The sequence below is a fragment of the Podarcis melisellensis genome, assembly GCF_964234715.1.
Source record: "Podarcis melisellensis genome assembly, chromosome: 1".
In the NCBI taxonomy this organism is placed as follows: domain Eukaryota; kingdom Metazoa; phylum Chordata; class Lepidosauria; order Squamata; family Lacertidae; genus Podarcis; species Podarcis melisellensis.
The window spans coordinates 95,627,722-95,652,301 of NC_138528.1; the positions used below are offsets into that span (position 1 = coordinate 95,627,722).

The 24,580-nt window shown below is 39.9% G+C and overlaps 2 protein-coding genes across 2 annotated transcripts in view; one reads left to right on the forward strand and one right to left on the reverse strand.

The window, feature by feature from the left end:
• The window catches only part of TMEM163 (transmembrane protein 163), a 109,441-nt gene that overhangs the window by 84,318 nt on the left and 543 nt on the right, over positions 1-24,580 (reverse strand). Inside the window, exon 2 of the mRNA XM_081922056.1 lies at positions 22,251-22,395. Within this exon, the coding sequence (XP_081778182.1) occupies positions 22,251-22,395 (145 nt within the window). The remainder of the gene's footprint in view (positions 1-22,250; positions 22,396-24,580) is intronic.
• Positions 2,169-22,786, forward strand: ACMSD (aminocarboxymuconate semialdehyde decarboxylase). Its single transcript, XM_081922044.1, has 10 exons — positions 2,169-2,293; positions 5,809-5,853; positions 10,963-11,059; positions 11,554-11,603; positions 12,725-12,961; positions 14,200-14,293; positions 17,449-17,544; positions 17,976-18,148; positions 22,022-22,120; positions 22,612-22,786. Exons 1-10 carry the CDS (start codon positions 2,237-2,239, stop codon positions 22,672-22,674), a joined length of 1,011 nt encoding a protein of 336 aa, XP_081778170.1. The 5' UTR covers positions 2,169-2,236; the 3' UTR covers positions 22,675-22,786.

Sequence of the window (24,580 nt, forward strand, 5' to 3'; positions counted from 1 at the left end):
CTCCACAGTAAGCTTGTCTTGAACGAAGATTGTTGGAGAGTTCCAATGGTTTTTATATCCATTCTTTGTTCATTCTTTAAAATTAAGAAAGAAAGAAAGAAAGGGATTTGCTATCCTTGAAGCTAATTGAAAGGGCAAACTAGATCTTAAGTTAAGCATGTGATTGGACCTTGTGCACTTGGTTTTTATTTCCTAAATAGAATCCAGGGAGGACGATTCAGCTTGAGACCATGGCTTGTGCAGGGGCAATTTAACTTACTTCTTTCTACTGCAGTTTCAATCGAGATTCCTTACCACCTGCAGCTAGCTGTATGCCCACTGGGGTGGAGGTTTTTAAGCAGTGTTTGGATGTAATGGATGCTTTAGTTGAGATTCCTGCATTGCAGGGGGTTGGACTAGATGACCCTCAGGGTCCCTTTCAGCTCTACGATTCTGTGATTCTTTGAAAATATTCATTACTAGCAAATATACCTTATTAGACTAATTCATATTATATACTGCCTGACAGGATTCATTGGACAAAAATGTTGCAGGAGAAGGAGATTTTCCAGTAATACAGTCACTCACTATGCGTAGACTGGTAGAACTAAACCTAATTGTTCATTATGTGAAAATTTCTCACTTCTGGCTGTTGAATGAATGGCAGAAATGCTTAATCCATTTAGCAAAATTAAAAGCAGAGCTTTGGAGGTGTTTTTATCCATAGGCATAGACAAAGGAACTCATCCTTAGGAAACAAATCTGTTAACAGATGAGCAAGCAAAGCCCTCTCAAACTACCCTAATAGATTTTATACAGTAAGAGGTACGTATCTCAATTCTCTGAGTGCCAGTTCTTATGTAACCAAAATGGCATCATCCACACACTATACAGGCAGACTTGGAGAAAACCCAACATGCAAAGAAACCTTTCAGGAGGAAATCCAAAGGAGGAATATCTCCCCACTACCCTGCAAAAAAGTAGTGCAATGAAGACTGAGCATGCTGACAGTTGTCGGTGGGAATGGAAAACTGTGGGCACAGGGGTAATAGAATGGAGTCTCTGAAAATACTCTTATTTTATCACAGGTCCCACTTACAGAATTTATATGGGGGGCTGCAGACTGGGAGCTCTATGATAGGACTGCTTTGTTTGTTTATTACATGTATATGCCACTTTCCCTCCATTTTGAGTATTCATTCTGATATGTTTGAAGGGAGATTAGATGCTGTTGGCTATTTAATGAGCATTCAGTCTGATTTGTTCATGGGGAGGCAAGATGGCATGCTATCACTCTTTCTACTGTAGTTCCCCATGCTTCTCTCATTGTAAAAACTCTGATGTCTTGGGGAAGTGAGTTTGTTGCTCTAAATCACTTTTCATTGTGCAACCTGAATTAGCCAGTGTGTGACTGAAGCCCACCTAAAAATAGCAACAGTCTGGAAATGGCACATTTCTTGTTTGTTTTTTGGCAGGTGCATTCTGTAACAAGTCATTGATACAGTGCTTTAGTAGTGGATTTATACTGGATCGTTCACACATCAATCCACTTTATTAGTTGTTCTCAGTGACGTAGCGTGGGGGTGCAGGGGGGCCCGGCCGCAACATCTGGGGGTTAGAGTTAGGGGCGCAAATCCACGGGTTAGGGGGTGCAAATTACTTGCCTTGCCCCGGGTGCTGACAACCCACGCTACGCCACTGGTTGTTCTGCGAGGCTTTCTTGATTGCTGTATGAAGGGGTAGTCTTGCACTAGACAGCAACAAAAGTGGGACCCAACCCCCAACCCCCCACTCTGGTATATTTGTGGTATTAAAAAGTTACAGGATTAAAGAATGAAGTTATAGGACATGCACTGATTGGAAACAAGGCAGTATGTCCACCCCAGACTTTTTGCAGGCAGAAACAGTATGGAAACTGGATCACGTATAACGATCTTAATATCCCCACAGGCACAACTCAGCATGAATGCACAATATAAAAGGCACCTGGAGGAGTCATTTCACTGTTGCACAACTCTTTCTGAACGCTATCCAGCTTTTACACTCTATTCATGTTGCATAGTTTTGACCAGCTCAGCTCTCCTGAAATACTGGCTATCTGATTGGTTACTGTAGCCTGATAGGTTAGTGGGAGGACTTGAACACCAATTTAAGTTAATGAAAAACTACTACTCCAAGGGCAGGCAGTACAAAAGCACAATTAAGTTTATCGGGTGCAAGCCTTTGTTGAAACTAATCTTCAGGTGAACCTACAGAAATGAAAATTGACATTCATAGTCACATTCTGCCTAAGGAGTGGCCTGATCTAAAACAGGTAATAGCTAGACTGGATATTTGGTACAAAAGCTCTAGGTACAAGTATTGCTTCTGATTGCTATGAGTGTTTTCAGCTGAGCTTTATCTCTCATACTTCTGGGCTTTGAGAACTCCCTTCTGGGTATATTTTTTTAGGCTGAACTCTTAAAGAAGAAGATGACTGATCTTAAGTTCCAAATGCTTCTGGCCCCCTAGCGTTTGCCAGAGGGCATTTTGACTATTCCATTAATTTGAATCCATTAAACAAAGATGTTCGGATAGTTGCTTGGTAAAGCAGGCAGGGTTCTCTGTGTGTTGTTGTTTAAAAAAAATACTGACAGGAAAATGTCCCTTTTCTTTTTCACCTTTTAATAAAAATATCAAGTTTTCAGCTGCATTGCTGTAAATAAAAACACAGTGGGTTTGGATAGTGTTCAGTGAGGTTGTCTTCTCCCCCACTTGTTTCAAGCCACATTTGCAGTGTTGCACTTTTGGAGAGGGGATGGGGATGTCTTCACACGCATGGCCTTTTTGGTTTCCCCAGCCCTGGAAAAACAACAACCCAGAATTCTAATTAACGAAGTTGCCATCTCCACCTACGTGAGGGCTGTATCACAAACACACACTCTGCTTAAGTATGAACTGAATGCAGCTTATGTTTTCTAGTCAGACTGAAGCTGGTTTGAGGGGGGGGAAATGCATCAATAAACTACATGATTGATACTGTGGCCGAAGGTATGTGTATGCAGCTTGAAAAACTAGCAGTGGGAGCGCTCTGGATGCAGAGTAAGCTGTAATGTGAACATACCCTTTATCGGCATCTTTCTTCATCCACTGAAGGCATCATTGAGTTATTGGTATATGGTGCAATCCTAAGCATTTTTATTCAGAAGTGCTACCATTCAGTGGGACTTAAAGGTAAAGGTAAAGGGACCCCTGACCATTAGGTCCAGTCGTGACTGACTCTGGGGTTGCGGCACTCATCTCGCTTTATTGGCTGAGGGAGCCGGCGTACAGCATCCGGATCATGTGACCAGCATGGGACTCATAGGCTCAGTGGAACTTACTCCCTAGCAAATATATCTAGCATTGCAGCCAATGTATTTAAATGCATAGAGCTATTTAATTTATCAGAATAAATCAAATATCTTTATATTGGGTGATATCTAGTATTAGTCCTACTTGGAGTAAACCCATTGATATCACTGAAGTTAAATAGCTAAGTCCATTAATGTCAATTGGTCTAATCACAGTATGACTTAGACTGGATACCACTCATCATTAGAAAAAACAAAAGTTTGCGAATTTGTGCTACTTGCACAGGAAATGACACTTACCTGGGAGGGAGTAAACCTCACTGAACTCAACAAGACATACTTCTAAATGTCTTAGATGTATATAGCTGTGGTCCCCTATAAAATGCCCAGCGCACTAACTTGGCTCAGAAGGATACTATGGTCAATGGCATTAAAAGCAGCTGAGCGATCAAGGAAGAATTATAGAGATGTACTCCCCCTATTCTTCTTCCAATCTATCAGTCAAACTATTTATTTCAAACTATTTGACTGTTTCTGGGGTCCATATCTGGTCTTTAGTTATTTTCAGCAAAACTCAGACGTTCAGTAAAACAATACTTTGATTGAGCACACTATGAACTAAGAGTTAGGTACCGGTAACTCTTTTTACTAACATACCAACCTTATCTTAAACTGTGGTAATCAGTGCATGAGCACATCACTTACAAAAAGAACTTGATTCTGCAGAGGGTGTTGCGGGGATAGTGCATGCAAAATACAGTTTGACATCAATGGAAAACAAAAATTGCAGGTTTTGTGCCAGGTTATTCATGCAGATGCATTAAAGTTGCCTCTATGTGAACTAGTTATTGGCTATTTCAGAGTACCTTTTCAGTCTCTCATAATGAGATATTTCAAACCCAAGAATCTTTGAAATAAAAGAAAGTTGCCTTTCTTTCATCTGCAGTCCCCAATCCCCGGATATTAGAAGAGTTTTAAACCTCTCTGGGAGAATCAATGGACATTTCACTTGTGTATTTGAAGCTTTTCTCTGCTCTTTAAATATTAATAAAAGAAGGTGACCTTCACCCCTGCTTCTGAAGCATAGAGGCTGAAAGGGAGAATCAATATATGCCTACACTAATGATTAACTAATTACAGCTCAGCAGATTTTTTTTTTTTTAATTTATCACAAACCCAAGATTTTACTCCTGGTTTCATAATAAAGGCTTAGCATTAAATGCATACATACTTGGGAATAAGCCCCACTGAACTCAGTGGAACACAATTCTGAGTATCCTGCATTGTGCTGTAAAAGTCCATTTTGGTGGAATGGGAAGTAGATATTTTCTTAAATCATAACAAAATTCATCCTGCTGGTAGCCCAGTCCCATCCCATCTCCACTGCAGATGTGGCACCACTATGGACATCATAGGACAAGCAGCTGAATAGTACTGTCCTGGACCATTCAACTACAGGACAGCTAACATTCTGTGTGCTTTAAAAATGGAACTCCCCCAATAAGAAAGAAATCCAGGGTGGTACAGCGGTTAGAATGTTGGGCTACTAGTATTGAGAGACCAGGGCTCAAATCTCCACTCAGCCATGAAGCACTCTGTATGACCTTGGGCTAGTCACTGTCCTTCTGTCCAACCTACTTCACAGGATTGTTGTGAAGATAAAATGAGGATGAGGAGAACTATGTATGCCACCTTGAGGTCCTGGGAGGAAACGTGCAGATTTCCTGTCTTTTATGCCATCATGGGCTGCTTTTATCCAGAAATGAAAAGGCCCTCTGTCCTCTTGTGTCACCTTCTATACCAATAAAACAGGGTCAGTGGTTGTTGGTGCTTTTGACCCCAGCATTGGAGCAAAGCATTGCAGCTCTTGTGCTGGTCATTACTGCACTCATTGTGCTAGAACCTTAACAAGTTAATTGCAGTAGGTTCCATTAGAACACAGTCCTAACCATGTGTCATCAAAAGGAAGTACTACTGAATCCAATAGAAGTGGACTTTAGTCCCAAGTAAATGGGGTTAGGATTGCAGCCCAAGTCACAACTGCAATGGCACCCAAGTGCAATTAAATTGCTGTGGGTAGAACCCATAGATTATTGCTTTCAGCATGTTTTATTGTTAATTATTTATTCTGCTGGAAGCTACCTTAAGCATTGGAAGACTAGTCCTAAGAGATCCAGTCCATCAGGTCTAGTCTAATGTTCAGCTAGTTCAGCACTCTAGTTCTAATAGGGGCTGGCTGCCTCCTGGACTACATAAACAGAGCCTGAACACAATAGTTTTAAATGTGCAATCACTCTATTATTGACTTAACATTTCGTAAGTAGCTATATATTTGAAACTGGGCTCCATAGCTAAGAGAAATTTTTGGAAACTCCCAAAATAGCCCTACATCCCTATGGTCACAATTTGGCTCTAGTCAGAATGGTTCTTCACACGATATCCTTAACGCCTGTTTCCATGGCTATGGATTTAACCATATGTATGCTTCTCCTCCTAGAGATATGGCTATGGTGGATGGATTCAGCTGGAGGAACACTGTGAGGTAAGCTGTGTTTCTGACCTATGTGACCCATGAATAAAAAGTTATCTAGGAATGTATATTAAAATTATGGGAAAATCTATATGAATAACCCTACTGAATTAGTCCAAAGATTCATCAAATTCAGATTTTTCACAGTGGCCAGCCATATGCTTCCAGGAAGCCCACAAGCAACACATGAAGGCAACAGCCCTCTACTGCTGATGCCCTTTCCAGTTGAGGTATTGAAAAGTGATACTGATTCAGAACTTAACTAATAGACTGATCCTCCATTATACTGTCTACCCACCCTTTAAATCTAAACAAATATCCATCACCACATATTGTGACAATGAATCCTATGAATTAATTAGGTCCTGTATGGAGGTGTACCTTCTTTTGGCTGTCCTTTTTTAAATATAAATTTGAAAGCTCACTCTCACACACATAAGAAGAGCCTGCTGAATCAGGCAATGACCCATCTAGCCCTGCTCCTCACAGTGGCCACCCAGATGCCTGTGGGAAACCTTCAAGTAGGACCTGAACACAAAAGCACTTTTCAGTAAGTAGCCATTAATAGCCTAATCCTACATGAATTTGTCTAATCCTCTTTTAAGGTCATCCAAATTGATGGCCATCACTGCCTCCCGTGGAAGCAAGTTCCATAGTTTAACTATGAAGAGGTTATTTTATCTGTCCTGAATCTTCCAACTCTATAATATTCTTTTTGAGGTAAGGCAGTCAGAACGGGGCACAGTATTCCAAATGTGATTACAACATAGATTTGTATAATGGGATAACGATATCGGTGGTTTCCAAGCATGGAATTTGCCTTTTTCACAGCGGTTGCACACTGGGTCAACATCTTCGTCAAGCCATCTACTATGACATCAGTGCCTCGGTCATGGTCAGTGACCACCAGTTCACAAACACATGTTATCTTTCAAACTGTTTATATTGAGAAATATGTACAAATACCGTACACATTTACAAAACCAGGTGGTGTTATGGACACGAGCCATGTGGCACTTAGCAAATTGAATGGTGAAAATTGCAAGAATATGTTTGTCTACTCAATGTGCCTGAAAGACAGAAAATATACGTATATCTGGAGGGAAGGCACTTTGACCAACTAACTCTCTCATTCATAACATGTTACTGTGCCTTATTTTAATGGAAGTCATGACATGAGCATGAGCAATGACACCTTTCTGTACATGCAAACCCTTTCCTATACCTGATTTGTTCCATTCACAAAATATTTAATGGAGGTCCAGGTCCTGAACTCAGTCCAACCCATTTTAAATGAAATGAATCTAGCCTCAAGCAAGCTCATTAGCTTATTTCTGCTTCCCAGGAGTAAGTAATTACTTCAAGGCCATTCCTATACTGCCTGTAAACTGAAGCCTGCAGAGAGAAAATTCTGATTAAATAATATGTACAGAGAGGGGAAATCCCACAGCTCTTAGCTAAAAAGCAAAGGACTAAGGAGCAGTTAAAAACTCACATGGTTTTTAAATAACCCATGGTTATTTGGAGTTATTATATAGAGAAAAAGTGAAATTATGCCCTTTTCAGTTTGCCCCAAAAGTAACTGTGGAAAAAATAAGAACCATTGTATAGATCTGAACAAATACAATATCCCAAACTCTGAAAACCTCTTAAGAATTTTGCTTTCTTCACTTTTGCCCTCTGAATCTTTGTCTGAATCATTTTCTTCACATCTCCATAACAACCACTGCCTAAAGCTCATTCCCTCTGAAAAGCAACTTTTAACAAGCTCAAGGATCACATCTCAAATTTGCCATCACCTCAGTAGAATGAAAAATTATTGTACATGACCTAAAAGCTGGCCTAGATTTATGCCTCTCTGGAAATCAGATACAGGTGTCTCATAATAATTTTGTAAGGTTAAACACCTGAAACAGCAACTTTAATTTTTTTTAATCATTTATACCTAATATGCAGTGACAGCAACTTAGTGATCGCCATAACAATCAAGTGTTAAAAGAATGTACTGGATGAAGAATGTACTGCTAATTAAAAACACCTTGTCTCTTAATCATAATATTCATCATTCATGAGGTAGATACTGGAGAGTGAAGGTACAGTGTTAGAAGATGGCTGCTCCACCACAATTTTACATGGAGGCTACATTTGCCCCACCCACCCCATAGTCAGAGAAAGGCTCTGGGGCTCACTCCTTGCATGAAGGTAGTGGTGCAAGGAATCACACCACTGCAGTAGCCAATGAGGTGAGGGTAGTGGCTGCCTTTATAGGGGAAGCACCACCCTCAGATGGCTTTGACGGCAACTCATCCTCCAACCCTGTAAGATAAAGGCATGTGGAGTTGTTGTTGTCTGTCCCCCCCCCCCCATTCCTGTGCAATTTCTATGCCTGCTAGGGTTTATGGTGGTGGACACTTTGCTGCAGATATGTTTACAGTCATTATTTTACCCCAAACGCATGTCTCATCATGAGTCTTCACTTCAGGGATATGAGGGCAAAGAGCTCTCACAACTGGTTTTGTGCACCCTAAACAAGCATACTGCTTTGGTACAGTGGAGGATGCTGTCCGCTCACCAGTGCTGAAGTGATCAGCCACCGGTGTGCTTGACTTCTGTACATGGAAGAGAAGGCACCAACTTGCCTTATTTCTCAGGCAGCTGGCTCCTGTCACTTCAGAAGGTGAGGCAGCTTAGAGCAGGGCTTCCAAGACTCTCAATCCTTGGGGAGGTTTATATTTTAGGTTTTCAATTTGATATATTCCAGAGTTCCTTTTTTTGGTTAAAGGTAATTTGAGCTACTAGCTTTATTTATTTATTTGGCTTGGTAAAGCCCCCATAGGGTGCCTTGACCACATCATTTTTCATTCAGTAATTATTTCATTGGAATGCACTGTTATGTGGTGAGACCTCAGGCTTACCACATCAAGGGAAGCTTGTTTTCTCTTAGGTAGCAAATAACATCTCCCATCACACAACATTAAAATGAAAAAAGAAAAACACACTTTGCTTCAACTTTACTGTATCATATATTATTTCCTCAAAATATTTTATGCAAAAAACCCAGGTATATATTGAGGTTCAGTTTCTTCTTCATCATCATCTGACCAAAATGGTATTTTCTTCTTTTTTGCTAGAATTTATGGAAGTCAATATCAATAAAAGTTGGGAAACAGTGTAATATAACCCACTGTTTATGTTATAAAACAAAGATTTAGCATCAAGAAAGGAAGCCTTAGATTAACTTTATGAAGAGCTCAGTGTGGCAGTCGTAGTTTGCAATGGAAAACTAATTTTCTCAGGATCCATGTGTGTCGAATAATTAACTGCAAAGCCTCTGAGAATCAGCTCCAAATTAATTTTAACTACAGATCCAGCAAATAAATGCTTGTATTAAATATATCTGGGTCATGTGTGTTCATGCTGATGATAGAATGACTATGTGATTTAAGCCCACACCTTTTAATGAGGATAGAGCTACCTCCGTCCATCTAATTGAACTAAGCAGATTTGTTTTCATTCTGCATTGGGCTTGCTATAGTCTGCACATCACTAATGCAGATGGAGTGGGGGAGCCACTGTTTTTAATTAGGACATTGCTCATTGGAGATTCCATCTCATAGTATAACCCTTCAGGCCATTGGAAAGGCTATTATTTCTCTTGCTACAGTCGGCATTTATTTATGAGGGTTTAAAGGAGAACCCCTAGAGAAATTATAGTCTTTTTAGTATTGCTTCAGTACTGCAATGATTCCATATAACAATCTGCCAGCCAAAGAACCACACAACTTACTGTGCATACCAAAAAAATATTCCCACTGATCATAACAAAATGAATTCCCATCATCTATTTTTATACAACAAGATGCTTGATTCCACCAGGTCATTTCCATCTTCTCTAAACCGTTTGGTGCCTGTTATGTAAAAGTCAACAGAGGACTCATATATCCATACTCTGTAGGAATATATGCTTAAGTTCTTCCCTCCTGGCACTTTGGAAAATAAATTCTTGAACTATATTTGCCAGAGGAATCAGATGGCGGCACTGTAATTATAGCTTGTGATATTTGGAGCAATTTTCTTGAATTGTGACACAGCTGCCAAGTCATTCCAGGAGCCTGCCAAAATACAGTCACAATGAAATTGGGGGGGGGGTGTAGAATTGAGGTTTTAAAATATTTATCAGTTGCTATGAATGATGTATGAGGCTAGTAACATATTCAAGGTTTAAAATGTCCGTGGTCTCATGGCTTTATTAAGAACTTGCAAGAAACCCACTGGGTCAAAACACAAAGTTGCGAAAGTTTTAGGCAGGCAGAATTGCTGTACTGTATTGCTTTCAATACCCACTAAAACTTCTTTGTTTAAGAAAGCCTAACCGGACATGAATTTGTAATGTGTAATACATAATGTGTAATTATAATATAGATATTTGGTTTGAAACTGCTGCTTTTATTTACATTTTGATAAAAAGATTGTGCCAACTTGCTTTTAACATTTGATTTTATCTTTATTTTTAATGGAGTATTTTATATTTTTTATGTAAACCTCTTAGATGTTTTTGTTGATTAAGAGCTATGAAGTTTTAAAAAATAAATAAATATATTTAGTCCAAGAATAGCCGAAGTAGTATCGTCCATATGTTATGAACTACAATTTACAGACACATGGCTTTGCTAAATCTTTTCTTAAAGATTTTTTACATTATAAACCGTTTTAAAATGTGTTTTAATAGTGTGTGTGTTTTTAAATAAATGAAGAGTCTAGGCTCCTTTGGGAAGGAGAGTAGGATATAAAATTAATAAATAAAAAACTTCTATCAGCCTCAACTTCAAGTGATGGGAGTTGTAGTCCAGCAACATCTGTAGGGTGTCAAATTGGCTACCCTGGATTTAGCTCACCCTCATGATCCATCACAATCATGGAAATTAAATACAGCATGGATTCCTGCCCTATGGCCCCATTACCTATGTGTCACAGTAAACTGCTGTTATGTTAAAAAGATCAGGTCAGCAAAAGCCGTTGGGTACTAGATTAATAAATAACAGACAGGAAATACATGAAAATATTCCTTTAAAAGGAAATATAATAACATTTACCTTAATAACTGTTCCCCATTTTTTACAGAGGGAAGCCAAAATGATGAAAGATGGGAAACTTTTCAGAGTTATCCAAGAGAACTGTTGGGATCCAGAGGTTCGGATTAAACAGATGAACCAATCAGGTACTATTAGTATGGATGTGTACTATGCAGACGTCCAGTACGGCAACAGTAGCTTTTAAAAGATGCTTTTGCAAAGCATCAACAATTGATTTTCAGAATATATATTGCATTTTTGTTGAGTAAGAAGAGCTAAAGCAGACTGCAAAATATATTACTACAGAAATGCACCGATAAATTTTCATCTACATTCAAACCTGGAAGCCAAAGTAACAACAGTTCAAGTGTTCCTCTTGAAGAGCCATTCACTTGTAGTGGGTTATTTTTCAAAAATATTCATTAATTGCCTCCCTCCAGGAAAACAGGTTCAAGTTTATTTCTAAAGTAATTGATTACTATGCAGTGAAGAAAACAATCCCAAAATTGTTTCCCTCCCTAGTAGTCCTAGAGAAGTCTCATTGCTCATAAACAAACTACTCTAGAATAGTTTGCTTATTTTTTTAAAAAAAATATTTAATGGCATTTATAAAATAACTTTTACTAATTTTGTTCTATAGGAGTCACTGTCCAGGCCCTTTCTACAGTTCCTGTCATGTTTAGTTACTGGGTAAGTCAAGTCAAGGAAAAGAACTACAGCATTTTTGTATCGCAAAAATCAACTAACCGTGAACTCCACATGCAAAAAGGAAGGCAGAAATCCTTCTGATTAATCAGATACTTTGCAATAGCAGAAGGCTCAGGAGACTAAAGAATGTCAACAGATGTCATTGTACAGATGAGGTCTGATGGATTATAAATAATTGTGTATAAAGCTGGATATATTTGTCTTATTTCTCAGATATATTGATAATGGATGGAAGTTAATTATTAATAACATATCTGAATATTGCTCGTTACAACAAAATTAGTTGCTTTACTCTAATACTAAAGCTTAACTTTCATTTTAAAATTGGCTTCTCCCAACCTACATGATTGTGAATAAATTCTTAGAGCCAGATGGGCAATGTGTCCAGTGAGGGCTGAAGCGTCTAGGTGATAGAATGGAATTTAGCATTTGCCATTCAGGTTCCATTTTTGTTCTCCTTGTGCAAAAGTGCTTTCAGAGGCATCAAAGAGCAACACTAACTACGCAGGCATCTGCTCCAGTTATGGTGGTGGCTAAAGAGCTTTTGTATTTGGCGCTACATCTAGTGGAAAATCATATCCAGCGTTTCAGCCTATGACCTCCTGCACTGAAAAGGGGTGGGGACCATCAAATATATATCTTGCTGCCCCAGCAGTACTTTAACTAATTAGCAGTGTCTGTGTGTATAAGGAGTTGAATTCCTGTATGTAGGGAAGCATCTCATTTTCTGGATGATTGCTGTGTGTTACACAACAGTAGCAGTTGCAAAGAATTTTGTAGTATCTGTGTGTTTTCCAGGTTGTACTTTGTGTGTATGGTGCATTAGGTTGTTTTCATGGATTGGTGCCTCAGCAAAGGAAAAGTAGACCATCTCTAGTGTTTGTGCTCCTTTTTTCTTCTTAATTGTCCTGCTAAGAGACCATAGGTTCCTAGCTAAGCTATCCTATTTAGTTGTTCTGTGAAACAAAGGGACTTAATTCTAGAGTTCTGCATATGCACTGTTTGAGACTCCACCTAAAGGTTATTTACACAACCAACTTTTGTTTCTCTTCCGATTTGAAAACCACATGTTAATTCCTTCTTCCTTTCATGATTCTTACCAGGCCAAACCACAGGATACTCTAGACCTGTGCCAATTTTTAAATAATGACTTAGCCACTACTGTGAAGAAGTTCCCAAAGAGGTTTATTGGCCTTGGCACCCTCCCCATGCAAGCTCCAGACTTGGCTGTGAAGGAATTGCATCGTTGTGTGAAAGAGCTTGGATTTCCTGGTGTGCAGATAGGATCTCATATCAACAACTGGAACCTGAATGCCCCAGAACTCTTTCCAGTCTATGCTGTGAGTAGACATTCCGATGATGATGATGATGATAATAATAATAATAATAATAATAATAATAATAATAATAATTTATTATTTATACCCCATCCATCCGGCTGGGTTTCCCCAGCCACCCTGGGCAGCTACCAACAGATTAAAAACAGAATAAAACATCAGACATTTAAAACTTCCCTAAAGGAGATGTGGAAGTCTAGATGAGCTATAAACGACAGATATCATCTTATCTTTCACCAAGAAAGAAGGGAAGCATGTAGGAATGGGATCATAAATGAAGATAGTAGCAGTGTCTCACGTAAGTTGAAGCTTAGAGTGATTGGAGTTCTAAAATGATAACCAACACAGTGCTGTGAATTGAACCTGGAAGACAACAGGGACCCAGTGCAGATGCTGGTGGACCTGTATATGTAGATGCTATGAACTTGGTAGTTCCTGTACATGTAAATGCTGTGTACCCTGACATACCAACTTAATCAGGAGACCAGGTATGGAAGTCCATGCCATGATTCTGAATCATGAACAAAGGTTACTCCCATATAAAATTCTTAATGCTACTAATAATAACAATGAATCATTCATTTTGCACTTAAAATAATTGAAGTGCTTCACACAGAATTTTAAAAAGGGCCTGTACCTACCTAAAGGGTCACAATATAAATGAAGACAAGATGGAAATTCATAAGAAAAGGAGAAGGGGGATAGTACATGTATGTACATCTAAATGCTGCAAGTGGGCTCAGGCACTGGCTGATGGAGATTCCAGCCCATTGGAGAAGCCCATTAACTGACTTATAGATCCTCCTAAGACTAGCAATTATTTGTTATATTTTTATCACAACCTTCCTCCAAGGAGCTCAGGAAACAGTATATCTCTTTCTACCCCACCCCAGCACCATTTCATATCTTCACAACAACCCGGTGAGGTAGGTTGGGCTGAAACATGACTGTGCTTTCTGTCCTCAGTCCCCAGAAGCATGAGTGAGGAATTTCAAGTGAGCAGCTGTGACTGAATTCTTTAGTTGAGATTCCTGCATTGCAGAGGGTTTGACTTGATGACCATAGGATCCCTTCCATTTCTACAATTATAAGATTCTATGATTATTTCTCTTAAATGTTTTACTCTTGTGTTATAAAAATACCAGGCTCTTACATTTAAACATTGGCAATTGTATTACTTGAAATGTCATATTTTTGGTCGACTTTTTAATAAACTCTTCCCTACTGCCTCTAATTTTAAGGCTGCTGAACAATTAAACTGCTGCCTCTTTGTGCATCCCTGGGACATGCAGACAGATGGAAGGATGTCTAAATACTGGCTTCCTTGGCTTGTAGGTCAGTAGCACTTACAATTCTTAAAAGACATTCATTCATTTTGTTTGTGAGTAACAGCAATGACCCAATTTAGCATAGTAGTCAGGGTGTCAGACCCAAGTTCAAATTCTCACTCAACCTGAAACTCCCTGCGTGACATTTGGCTATTCGCCATCTCCCAGCCCAACCTATCTCAAAGGGTTTTTTTATAGGGATAAAATGGAGATGCGGAAAAGTGGGCTATAAATGAAATAATGCAGGAGACACAACTGAAAATGTACAGGGAAGATTTGCACAACTTTTCTTACAGTTCCTTAAATTCATTCACATCCATGAAGTTTGGATCAAGGGGCTTTTAATCAGGATGCCGTTGATTGTTCTAAGTTCCCTAATACAGCAGTCCTCTTAAAATGGCTTTAACTATCACCCTGAGAAGTACTGAAAGGGGGATATATAAATTTGCGCATATGTAATGCCTTGCTGCCACATGCCTCTGGGTGGTGGCAAATTGTGGCAATTTACACCCCCACACCCACCATTATGAGATAACTGAAGCATAGATTGTGCATTATCCTTGAATAAGTATGTTACCACCTTGGATGCTACTTGGAAGCATGAAATGAAGGTGCATAAATCACTTTTGCTTCCCGTTTTTCCCATCAGAAGTTACAAAAGACATTGCAGATAGGAATAAGCTGCTTGTAATTAACACATGATAGAAAATTGTTAGCTTTGTCAGATCTCAAGATTCAATCTCAATAGCACTGTGATCTCAAACTCCCCCCCCCCTTTTACCCCACATGGGTCTTCAACATTTTTTTCTATTTAAGCCCACATGGGACCAAATGTCTCCTGCCACATCTTAGGATACTCCTAATGTTCTGAATGTCTTTACAGAAGCAGAAGCATATCTGCCTTCTCTCCCATTGCTCTTTGTTTATACTACATTGTTCATTCTCCCTCAAATGAAAATGAAATTTCTTTTCAAGAATAAAAGTAGCGATGAGAAGATCAGCTATTTTTAAACTGAATTGTCATCTCTCTTTCTTCCTTCCATGGGGATTATTTGCCAGTCACTGATATGATAATCTGTACTTCCTGTGAGTGAAGGTAGTCAATACAGGGCTTGATTCCAACTTCCAGGGCCAGTGATTTGCTGGAAAAAGAATATCACAGGCAGGAAATGAAGGGAGGTGGAAAGGGGAATTAGTGAGAGTTGAGAGAGCACTTGCTGAGCCACCTGTGGCCTGGCCTGCCTGCTCGATTGCTTGAGAAATTTTTAAAAAGCATATTGTCCATTCACTCTTCCTTATGGGCAACCTTATTCCCATTAATTGGAAGAGAGAGACACATATATGGCACATTAGGGAAGATTCAGGGGAGGAAAGATCCTTGATTGTAACCACTGAAGATGGAAGCAGTGGACTATAACCCCAGGTACCAAGGTTCCCTAAAGGTGCTGATAAAACTTCTCTCAAGCCAGTTGGGAATTCTTTCCACTTCATTTATAAATGAAAAAAGATCTGTAGTTTTACACTTGAGGATATGGCAATGTGTATGTAAACAGGCTAAGTGCTGTACTTGTAACAAAACCTTATCAGGAAAATGTTGCTACCTTTTAACTTGCTTGCTTATAACTGGCACTGAGCAGTGCACCATAGCTGAACCTATTAATTTGTTTTTACTGTATTTTAAGTACCTAGCAATGAAATATTAGCATTGCACAGTATTACAACATCAACCGAAGTTGAGAGAGATGAATAGGCAAAGGGAGGGGAGGAAGTCAATGAAGCATGCAGATTTCTGTTCCCCACCATAAATATAGATTTTTTAAAAAATTGAATTTATATACCACCCTTCACCTGAGGATCACAGAGTGGTTTACAGTATAAAAACAGAAAAATACATACATATGTTGTGTAAACTCATCATATGCATTCATACAACAATGTATTATCTAATTATCTCAAGGGGCAACAAAGCACCATTCTTCTGTATAGCAGCAACTCTACATGGTCACCACAATGAATTAGAACGGCTCACACCCATATGGAGCAGGCAAGCCTTCCCCAACCTAGTGCCCTCCAGATATTTTTAACTACAACTCCCATCATCTCTATCTCTATCCTGAGTGGGGCTCATGGGAGTTGGGAATCCAATATCTGAAGAACAGAAAGGAAAGACTGGAGTAGACTTTCATACGGGAAGGTTCCACATCTGTCACACTGCACATTCTTGGAAGTGACTTGCTCTGGTGCAGAGAGACTCCATGCAATGTGGGTTCATTATCAATGTGATAGGGGACCCTGTCAAATTACAGCTGTCCTGTTGTTTCCAACTAAGTTTTAGTCAGAGTAGACTCACTGGGTGGGATTCAACTAATGAGGCCCATCAGCATAAGCCCTTTGTAAGGACTTCCACTTGCACAATTGGGTTCCTCCCTTTTCCTCCCCAATGTCCCCTGAAATTGGCTCAGGGTGTGTGTTGGAAAACCCTTAGAACAGCAGGTGAGGAGAGGAGAGGAGAGGGGATCACTCCATCTGGCAAGCCAAATGCTGATTGAACAATAAGAAGAGCATGGTGTTAAATTCCTGCTTTGAACTTAAATTAGTCACGCACATCAATTTCAATAGATCTACTTTGAGTGTGACTAACATACTTAGACAAGTATTCCCCTGAACTGTAACTTTCTGTTCTAATTGTTTTAATTGCCCTTTTAACTTTTTTAATTGTTGTGCTTTTAGCAGGCTTTTTATTGTGTGTGACAATTTTATAATGGATGTAATACTTATCAATCACTTGATAAGGCATGTAAGCTGTATATAAATTAAAAGAAACAACAATAACAATGTAGGGGTGTCTTGTGGCCCCTAATCTGTGTTTCTGATTCGCATCTCTCAGGAACATCTATGTGACATGACACCATCACACTCATTTTCCTGGCAAGTAGCTGCTAATAAAATGGAAAGGGAGCAAGGAAACTCTTTGTGTGAGCATATGTCATCTTTTCTTAGGTGTTACTGGTAAAATATGAATCAGGGACCTGGTAAAGTCAAGTTGGAGTATCAGTTCTTCAATTATACACAGTGGATTTCACAATAATTGTGATTTTTTTTTTTACAAAACTATTATGCATAGTACTGTAGAAATAATGAATAACTCTTTCTTGCTATTAGGAATGCCCTCGGAAACAACCATCGCTATTTGCTCCATGATTATGGGAGGGGTATTTGAATTGTTTCCCAAGCTAAGAGTTTGCTTTGCCCATGGAGGTAAGTATCTGAGAGCAGGAAGGCTGGAGGACACACAGAAATCATCAATATACAACTCTTTGCCCCAACACACACTAGTCATGGGGTGGTAATTCAACACTAGCCCTACTCAAAGTCAGCCCATTTAAGCTTTTGGGCATTACACGCTTAGGTTCATTCAACTGGGGTTGGCTAAGGCATGGTAGAGGCAAGGGCAGCACTCCAGGTATAAAGCCAGATTAGACCTTTCAAGATCAATATCAGGAAATAGCTGTTAGGAATGTGGATGGGGAGGCAGGGATCACTGCACATGCATTCCATATGCAGAAAGTCCCAGATTCAATCCCTAACTTGAATATATCAGCAATGTCTATATTATTTTACAGTATTTAATGGTATTCCTAGATGTATTCCTTCAGGCAAAGTAATTTACAACACATCTTTCTTTTTAGGTGGCTCTTTCCCTTATACAGTGGGGCGCATTTCCCATGGATTCAACGTGCGGCCTGACTTGTGTGCAGTAGATAATAACATTGATCCAAAGAAATACCTTGGTTCATTCTACACAGATTCACTTGTTCATGATGAATGTGCACTGAAGATGCTAACAGATGTAATCGGAAAGGTGAGTGAGTTGGTATTTAGCCAAAGACTGCAAGTAAGCTCTCTCTCCTGACTCTTTCACGCTCCTATTGGTGCAAATGGGAATTTCCTTCCTAATGCAAATGACCGGGGGGGGGGGCAAAGGATTAAAGCCTCTCTTTCTCCATCATACATCAGATGAGAAGACAAATACTTGCCATGATATGGAAGCAAAGGGATGGGGCCACCTTTCCTAGGTGCTAAACATCCCTTCTCTCTTGCCTTCGTTTCTCCTGGGTGGTAAATGGAAAGGAAGAGACAGAAGCCAGGGCATGCCTCTACCCTCTGGCTCACCCTTAGATTGACTCTTCCTTTGCCCAGGCAATAGGAGAAGAATAAGCAGCAAAAAGACTGGTGAGACAGGGGTTACCCAGGAAGAGAATAAAAACTCGTTTTCTTGGTACACTTGAAATGATTACGTATTGCCCATCTTTCTCCAGGGACAGTAATAAATATCTGAGAAGGGTCAAATTGAGACACACAAATAATGAAGGAAGTACAGTCACCCTCTCTCTAACATGCCCCAGTCTTTTAACTCCGCCACTTTCCAGGTTGGAAGGTGGATTAGAAGGAAGATTCAGCATTAGGACATGCTAGAGAGAAAATGGTGGCATTTTGCTGGTGCTTTTCAAGGTTGCCCTTCCTATTCTTTTCCCTAATTCAGAGATCACAAAGATGAGAAGTGATACTTGAACATGCCAGCAGTCCACTTGATCTAGATCCTGGCCTTTTGACCTGTTCTGTCCTTAATCACCAATAAAAACCTAGTTGTTGATACTTAATAAATGCATTTGATTGATCCAGTTCCTCCTTTTTTACTTGCTGAGTATTTTACCAGCAAACAATGCTAAAAATAATATACATCAACAATGATATTAACAAAAGCTGATACAACATGGATTAAGCTAGCTCTTTAACTGTGGCTAATTATTGCTTAAGCACTAGGCTCTTTGGAGATTTGACACTGTCTGACTTTTATACAGTCAGGTAGGAGATGCTGAGGCACCACTAATCACACTCCAACAAATTGTATCTGAATTGTTTTAATTTTGAAGGTTATTTTAATATTCAGCAGCTTTGTGAGACTTTTCCCCAGTGGAATCAATGCAACTTTCAGAAAATCTCCAGACACCGTGGACTGTCTGGTAAAATTTTCCACATTTACTTCTATCTCTCACTGATGAATTTATACAGCTAGCTGGAATTAAATTAGATACCTTCAATATTCAGTATCTGAGCACACAATCAAAACTTATGCAGGCCATTGCAAAGAAAGAAATCATCAGCTGTCCTGAGCATACCCAGCCCAAAGAGGACAAATGGCCGGGAGTTTAATTCTTTACTGACAAAGCATGAACTTCTAGTAGCTCCACTGGTGCACCAAATATGCATACACACACTTCTGGTGGCTAAGCAGCTGGAGCCCCTCCCTGAGCTTATGCTCCAGACTGGACTGATGGAGTCGTGGGTGGCCAGCCCTCAACCCCAAACTTAAGTGCCCTCCTCCAACAGCACAAGGGCAAACAACCTGTGACTCCTTCAACACAGGAGTTGTCACTGTGCCTGTCTCCTCAAGTCCCTCCTGGTCCTGGGAGACAGCAGGGAAGGGAACAGAGGGGATTCTGATAGCTCCCTCCCTTCCAGCCAGCACCATTTCTCCCTCAGCTTCTGGTACATTCTGTCCTTCCTCCCTTGCTCCTGTCTCAGGGGAGGCACAAAACTACCCATTTCCTTTGGCCCCGCCATCTCTTCCACCCATGCCTGTATCTGCAAGCCTTCTGCCAACCCAGCAGTTCGAAAGCATGCCAGTGAAAGTAGATAAATAGGTACCTATGCAACCGTAGGGTGGTGTCCAGGAAGGCCACATTGACCTATCAGCTCAAGGAGAGGGCCTGGTAAGATATGGCAGGGCAGCACCATTATGTATAAAGCAGGGCCAGGTGAAGGTAATGTTTTACATCAAAAATAGTGCACAGCTAAGGGGAAATGAATTCCCTCCAGCCAGTTTGTGCAGACACCCATGTCACATTTATCCAGGTATGAGGACTGGCACCTCATTTGTAACCCTCACCCCCCAAAAAAGCACTGATTACCAGCATGCATTTTGGCCCCATGCTGGATATATCAGACTATGAGAAAAGTGGCTGTGCAACAGACTGTGGAGACCTAAGTTACACATTCTCTTCCTTTGACCCAACAGAGTGTAATTTGTTTCTCTACTGACCTTCAATGAACTCTTTTAGCAACCATGTAAGGCAATGACTTTTGAAAGTAACAGTATTTTCCAGCACCCTGTTTGCTCTGATGTCTATTTCTAGAACATCAGCAGACTCAGCTGGTGGATTTGTTATTCTGAGCATTAAGGTATATGTTATTATATATGCTACCATAAAACACAGTTACAAGCTTTGAATCATACGAGAAAGAGCATCTAAAGCCCCTAAGGGCATGTACTTTACATATACTTTACATAACAGACTTTTTTACTTTATACTGTACATGGTTGAGGAGTCACATGGCTGTATATAGTAGACACATGTAAAGATCTTGGCCAAACACAGATTTCCAGAACCTTTGCGCCCAATATTTCCTTTGTCATCTATGGCATACATCTCTTCTTTCATGCTTTACAATAGCTTCCAAAAGACAAAAGGCAGATTGCAGTGGGCCTGTGCTTTGACATAACTGTTAAGATTGAAGTGTTTCTTTCAGAAACCCCACGGTGACACCTGCTGGAGACATTTGGCAGAGGGGAAAATATTTTTGTACACAGCCTCCAGAATTTCCTCCAGAATCAATGCTTTGGGCATTTGTTCTGATATCAGTGACTGTGTTGTTTGATTGTTTCTTTCTAAGATGTGTTTATAACATATGTCTGTCTTCCTTTCTCCAAGGAACTCAAAATGGCATAAATGAGGAAATCTCATTTTTTTTAATTTATTAACCCTGTGAGGCAGGTTAGGCTCAGTGGCAGTACTTGGAGCACCACAGAGACAACTGAACACTGAGTAAATGTGATATCTAAAAGAAGCAGGGCTTGTTTTTTTAAGTGTCAATTTGTATTCATTTCTTAGTAAGTAAGAAACAAATGGCTATGGCATGATGGATCACTCCATACACCTTCTTCTTTTGTCATAACTTTACTTTTCCCTCCCTCTTCTTTAACACAGGACATAATTTATGAATGATCCAAAATGATCACAGAACCTCCAGTACCTCAGAACCTCCAGCTTTCTCTACCCATAACAATGGAAGCAATTTGCACAGGAAGAACAGCCTTTCTATGGAGAAGGAAGGAAAGGGGTTGCCTTCTTTAAATACCAAATCTTGCTTTCTTCCTCATTAATCATCCATTCAGTAACAACATATGTTAAAGCAATCACATATACTATATCCACTTACTCGGGAGTGCACCTCATTGCACTGTTTCTCCTACAACGAAAACATTTACCTTCTGAGGTAAATACTGTAGTACAATCTTGTACAATTCTCAACTTCCTGGCGTCTTTTGCCTACTATATACTCTCTCTTATTGGCCAGCAATTTGCACACACAGAAAAACCAAAGAGTTTTAGGATATAATAATCAAAATGTGCTTTCACTTATATATAGAAAAAATAATAATGCTCCCTATAGGAACCTCTTAAGTTGGAAAATGTGCACCTATTAAATCAAGGACAAATAACTTTTGGCCCCCAAGTCATTGTTGGATTCCAACTCCTGTCAGCCCCATCTAGCATGATCAGTGGTCACAGGTCGTGGAAGCTGCAGTCTAACAATACCTGGAGAACTATAGGTTTTCCTTCCCTGAATTAGCTGCTAATAATGCTATCTACCTGCTTATTTCTGTTTTCAGGACAAAGTGATGCTGGGAACAGATTATCCATTTCCACTGGGAGAACATGAACCTGGAAAACTTATTGAATCCATGGAGGAGTTTGATGATGAACTAAAGGTATTAATTATTACATTTTTTAAATCTTTCCATCAGTCCCAGCCATCACAACTTCACTGGCTGGGACTGATGGGAATTGTAGTCCAAATCAGAGCAGGGTTTGTGGTTCAGGAGGGGAAGAGTTGCTTACCTTGTGCCCAGCAGGAGAAACAGATTTCTGAGTCTTCTGACATGAAGGGTGAAATCCCTTTCACTGCTTGTAGAAGTTTGCAAAGCCCAGTGAAAAATGAGGAGCTGATCCCTTTCTTGAGTCCTCTGCATATGCTGAGAGATTCCTGAGAAGAGACAACCACCAATAATGGTTGGCTACTACTGTCCCTGGCTGTTTATTATATTTCATAATTCAAATTCATTTTTATACAAGAAGCCACTGGACATTTGTTTGGAAAGAATCCTAGTGCAGATATATTAATTTCTTTTCAAGCCATTACTGTATTTGTATCCAAAACATTTGTTAAGACTCTCAAAAGCCTCCTTATTTTTTGTTGCAGGATAAGCTCAAGTTTGGCAATGCTCTTGCATTCTTCAATCTTGACAGAAAGCAGTTTGAATAACCTCAGAACTATAAACATTTATCGCAGTGTTGGGTCTTTATGTATAATTATGTATCTACATCCTTATGTGTATGCATCCCCATGAAAATTTCAAATAAAAGTATGTATAATATTTATGGTTTACATCTGGAAGCTTCATGCACCTTCATGCAAGCTGTATGCATTCTGAGCCTTTCAAGTGTGTAGATCTGGCAGATTCCCTTGTTATCTACAGAATCAATTGTTTGCTATAGTTTTTGATGTTTCGGGGACTTTCTATGGCAGCATTCACAATGGCCAGATCTGAATTTCAGGAAACATCTCCTCACATGGAACTGCAGTACAACAATTGTGGCTCTTGAGCTGTGCTTAACAGAGCACAGTTCATGTAGGAATGCTCATGAAAGTACAAGGTGCTGGATGTATTTATAGTAACAGAAGTCTCCCTACTTGGCCTCACTTGGGAGCTGAAGTGGAGAAATGCATTCAGCTAAGCTCTTCAGCAAAGGTATAGTATAGAAAGGACCACATTTGAAGAATTATTAAACATTCACCTTCAACTATATGAAGAAAGGCTACATTTGTTCTATTCATATGCAGCAGATAGAATAGAGTATCTATGGCTCTTTTTCACACATGGAAGAGGGGGAAATTCTTTATTTGAAACCTATCAGTATATTTGCATGTAGGTCTATCGTTTCATAGCAGTGCATTCATTAAATGTCTTCTAACTTGTTCCATGAACCCCTTTGCTCTTAAGCACTTATTTTACATACTGTTCTGTAGGTGATCCTATTAACATGAAGGTGACCACCTTTTGAATGGGGCAATCATATGCAATTAAATGTAAAAAGAACAATCAGGACAATTCTATGTAAAGCCTAATATAAAGCAACCATTCACAGCAGCAAATAATACAATCATCCTGACAACACAATCATCCTGAGAATACAATCATCCTGGCATTGCTAAGTTAATTAACACCTTTGGTGCGACAGGAGGCCACTATCTTGAGTCATGGCTAAAACACAAAAAATCTAATTTGCTTTGATAAGTTCACATTCAGCAGTTTTGTGCTAGAGGCTCCCTTTGACATTCTTTTGCAGAGTAGGAGGATGGCTACTTTCTCTTTAGTTCTGAGAAATGCAAAACAGGGCAGATGATATCTTTTACTAATTTTTTGTTGTTGTTGGTTTGATGAGCGTGCAAATGTTCATGGTACATCAGATTCCTACTCTGTCAGAGAGCCTAAGAGAAATTTCATGAAAATCAGTGGGGGATGGTGTACTGCAAGAAGATCAAACGCATCCATTCTTAAGGAAATCAGCCCTGAGTGGTCACTGGAAGGACAGATCATGAAGCTGAGGCTCCAATACTTTGGCCACCTCATGAGAAGAGAAGACTCCCTGGAAAAGACCCTGATGTTGGGAAAGATTGAGGGCACAAGGAGAAGGGGACGACAGAGGATGAGATGGTTGGACAGTGTTCTCAAAGCCACAAACATGAGTCTGACCAAACTGTGGGGGGCAGTGGAAGAAGACAGGAGTGCCTGGCACGCTCTGGTCCATGGGGTCACGAAGAGTCGGACACAACTAAACGACTAAACAACAACAACAGGGGGATGGTGTGAGGGAAAGAGAATTGAACCAGAGGCATTATGTCCCAAACACAAGCCTAGCTAGCAGCAATGTAGTCTCTGACTGAAGGTTCTGGAGGAAGGAAAGGGGACAGGCATGAGTGATAAGGAAATCTGCCAGCATAATGTGTGATTTCATGAGGGTGATGATTCGTTGTAACATTGGTTTTGGGCCCCTTTCCTTCCTCCAGAACTTTCAGTCAGAGACTACATTGCTGCTAGACTTATGTTTTGGACACCTCTTGTCTGCTCCTCTCAGGATAGAAAAGACTAGGTTAACAAGCACATCTC

Bases quoted from the DNA above. Each gene is read 5' to 3' on its own strand.
- ACMSD (XM_081922044.1), top strand. From the start codon at position 2,237: ATGAAAATTGACATTCATAGTCACATTCTGCCTAAGGAGTGGCCTGAT. The intron at 14,294-17,448 runs GTCAGTAGCACT...TCTTGCTATTAG, and splicing joins CTGGCTTCCTTGGCTTGTAG to GAATGCCCTCGGAAACAACC. The intron at 17,545-17,975 runs GTAAGTATCTGA...CTTTCTTTTTAG, and splicing joins AGTTTGCTTTGCCCATGGAG to GTGGCTCTTTCCCTTATACA.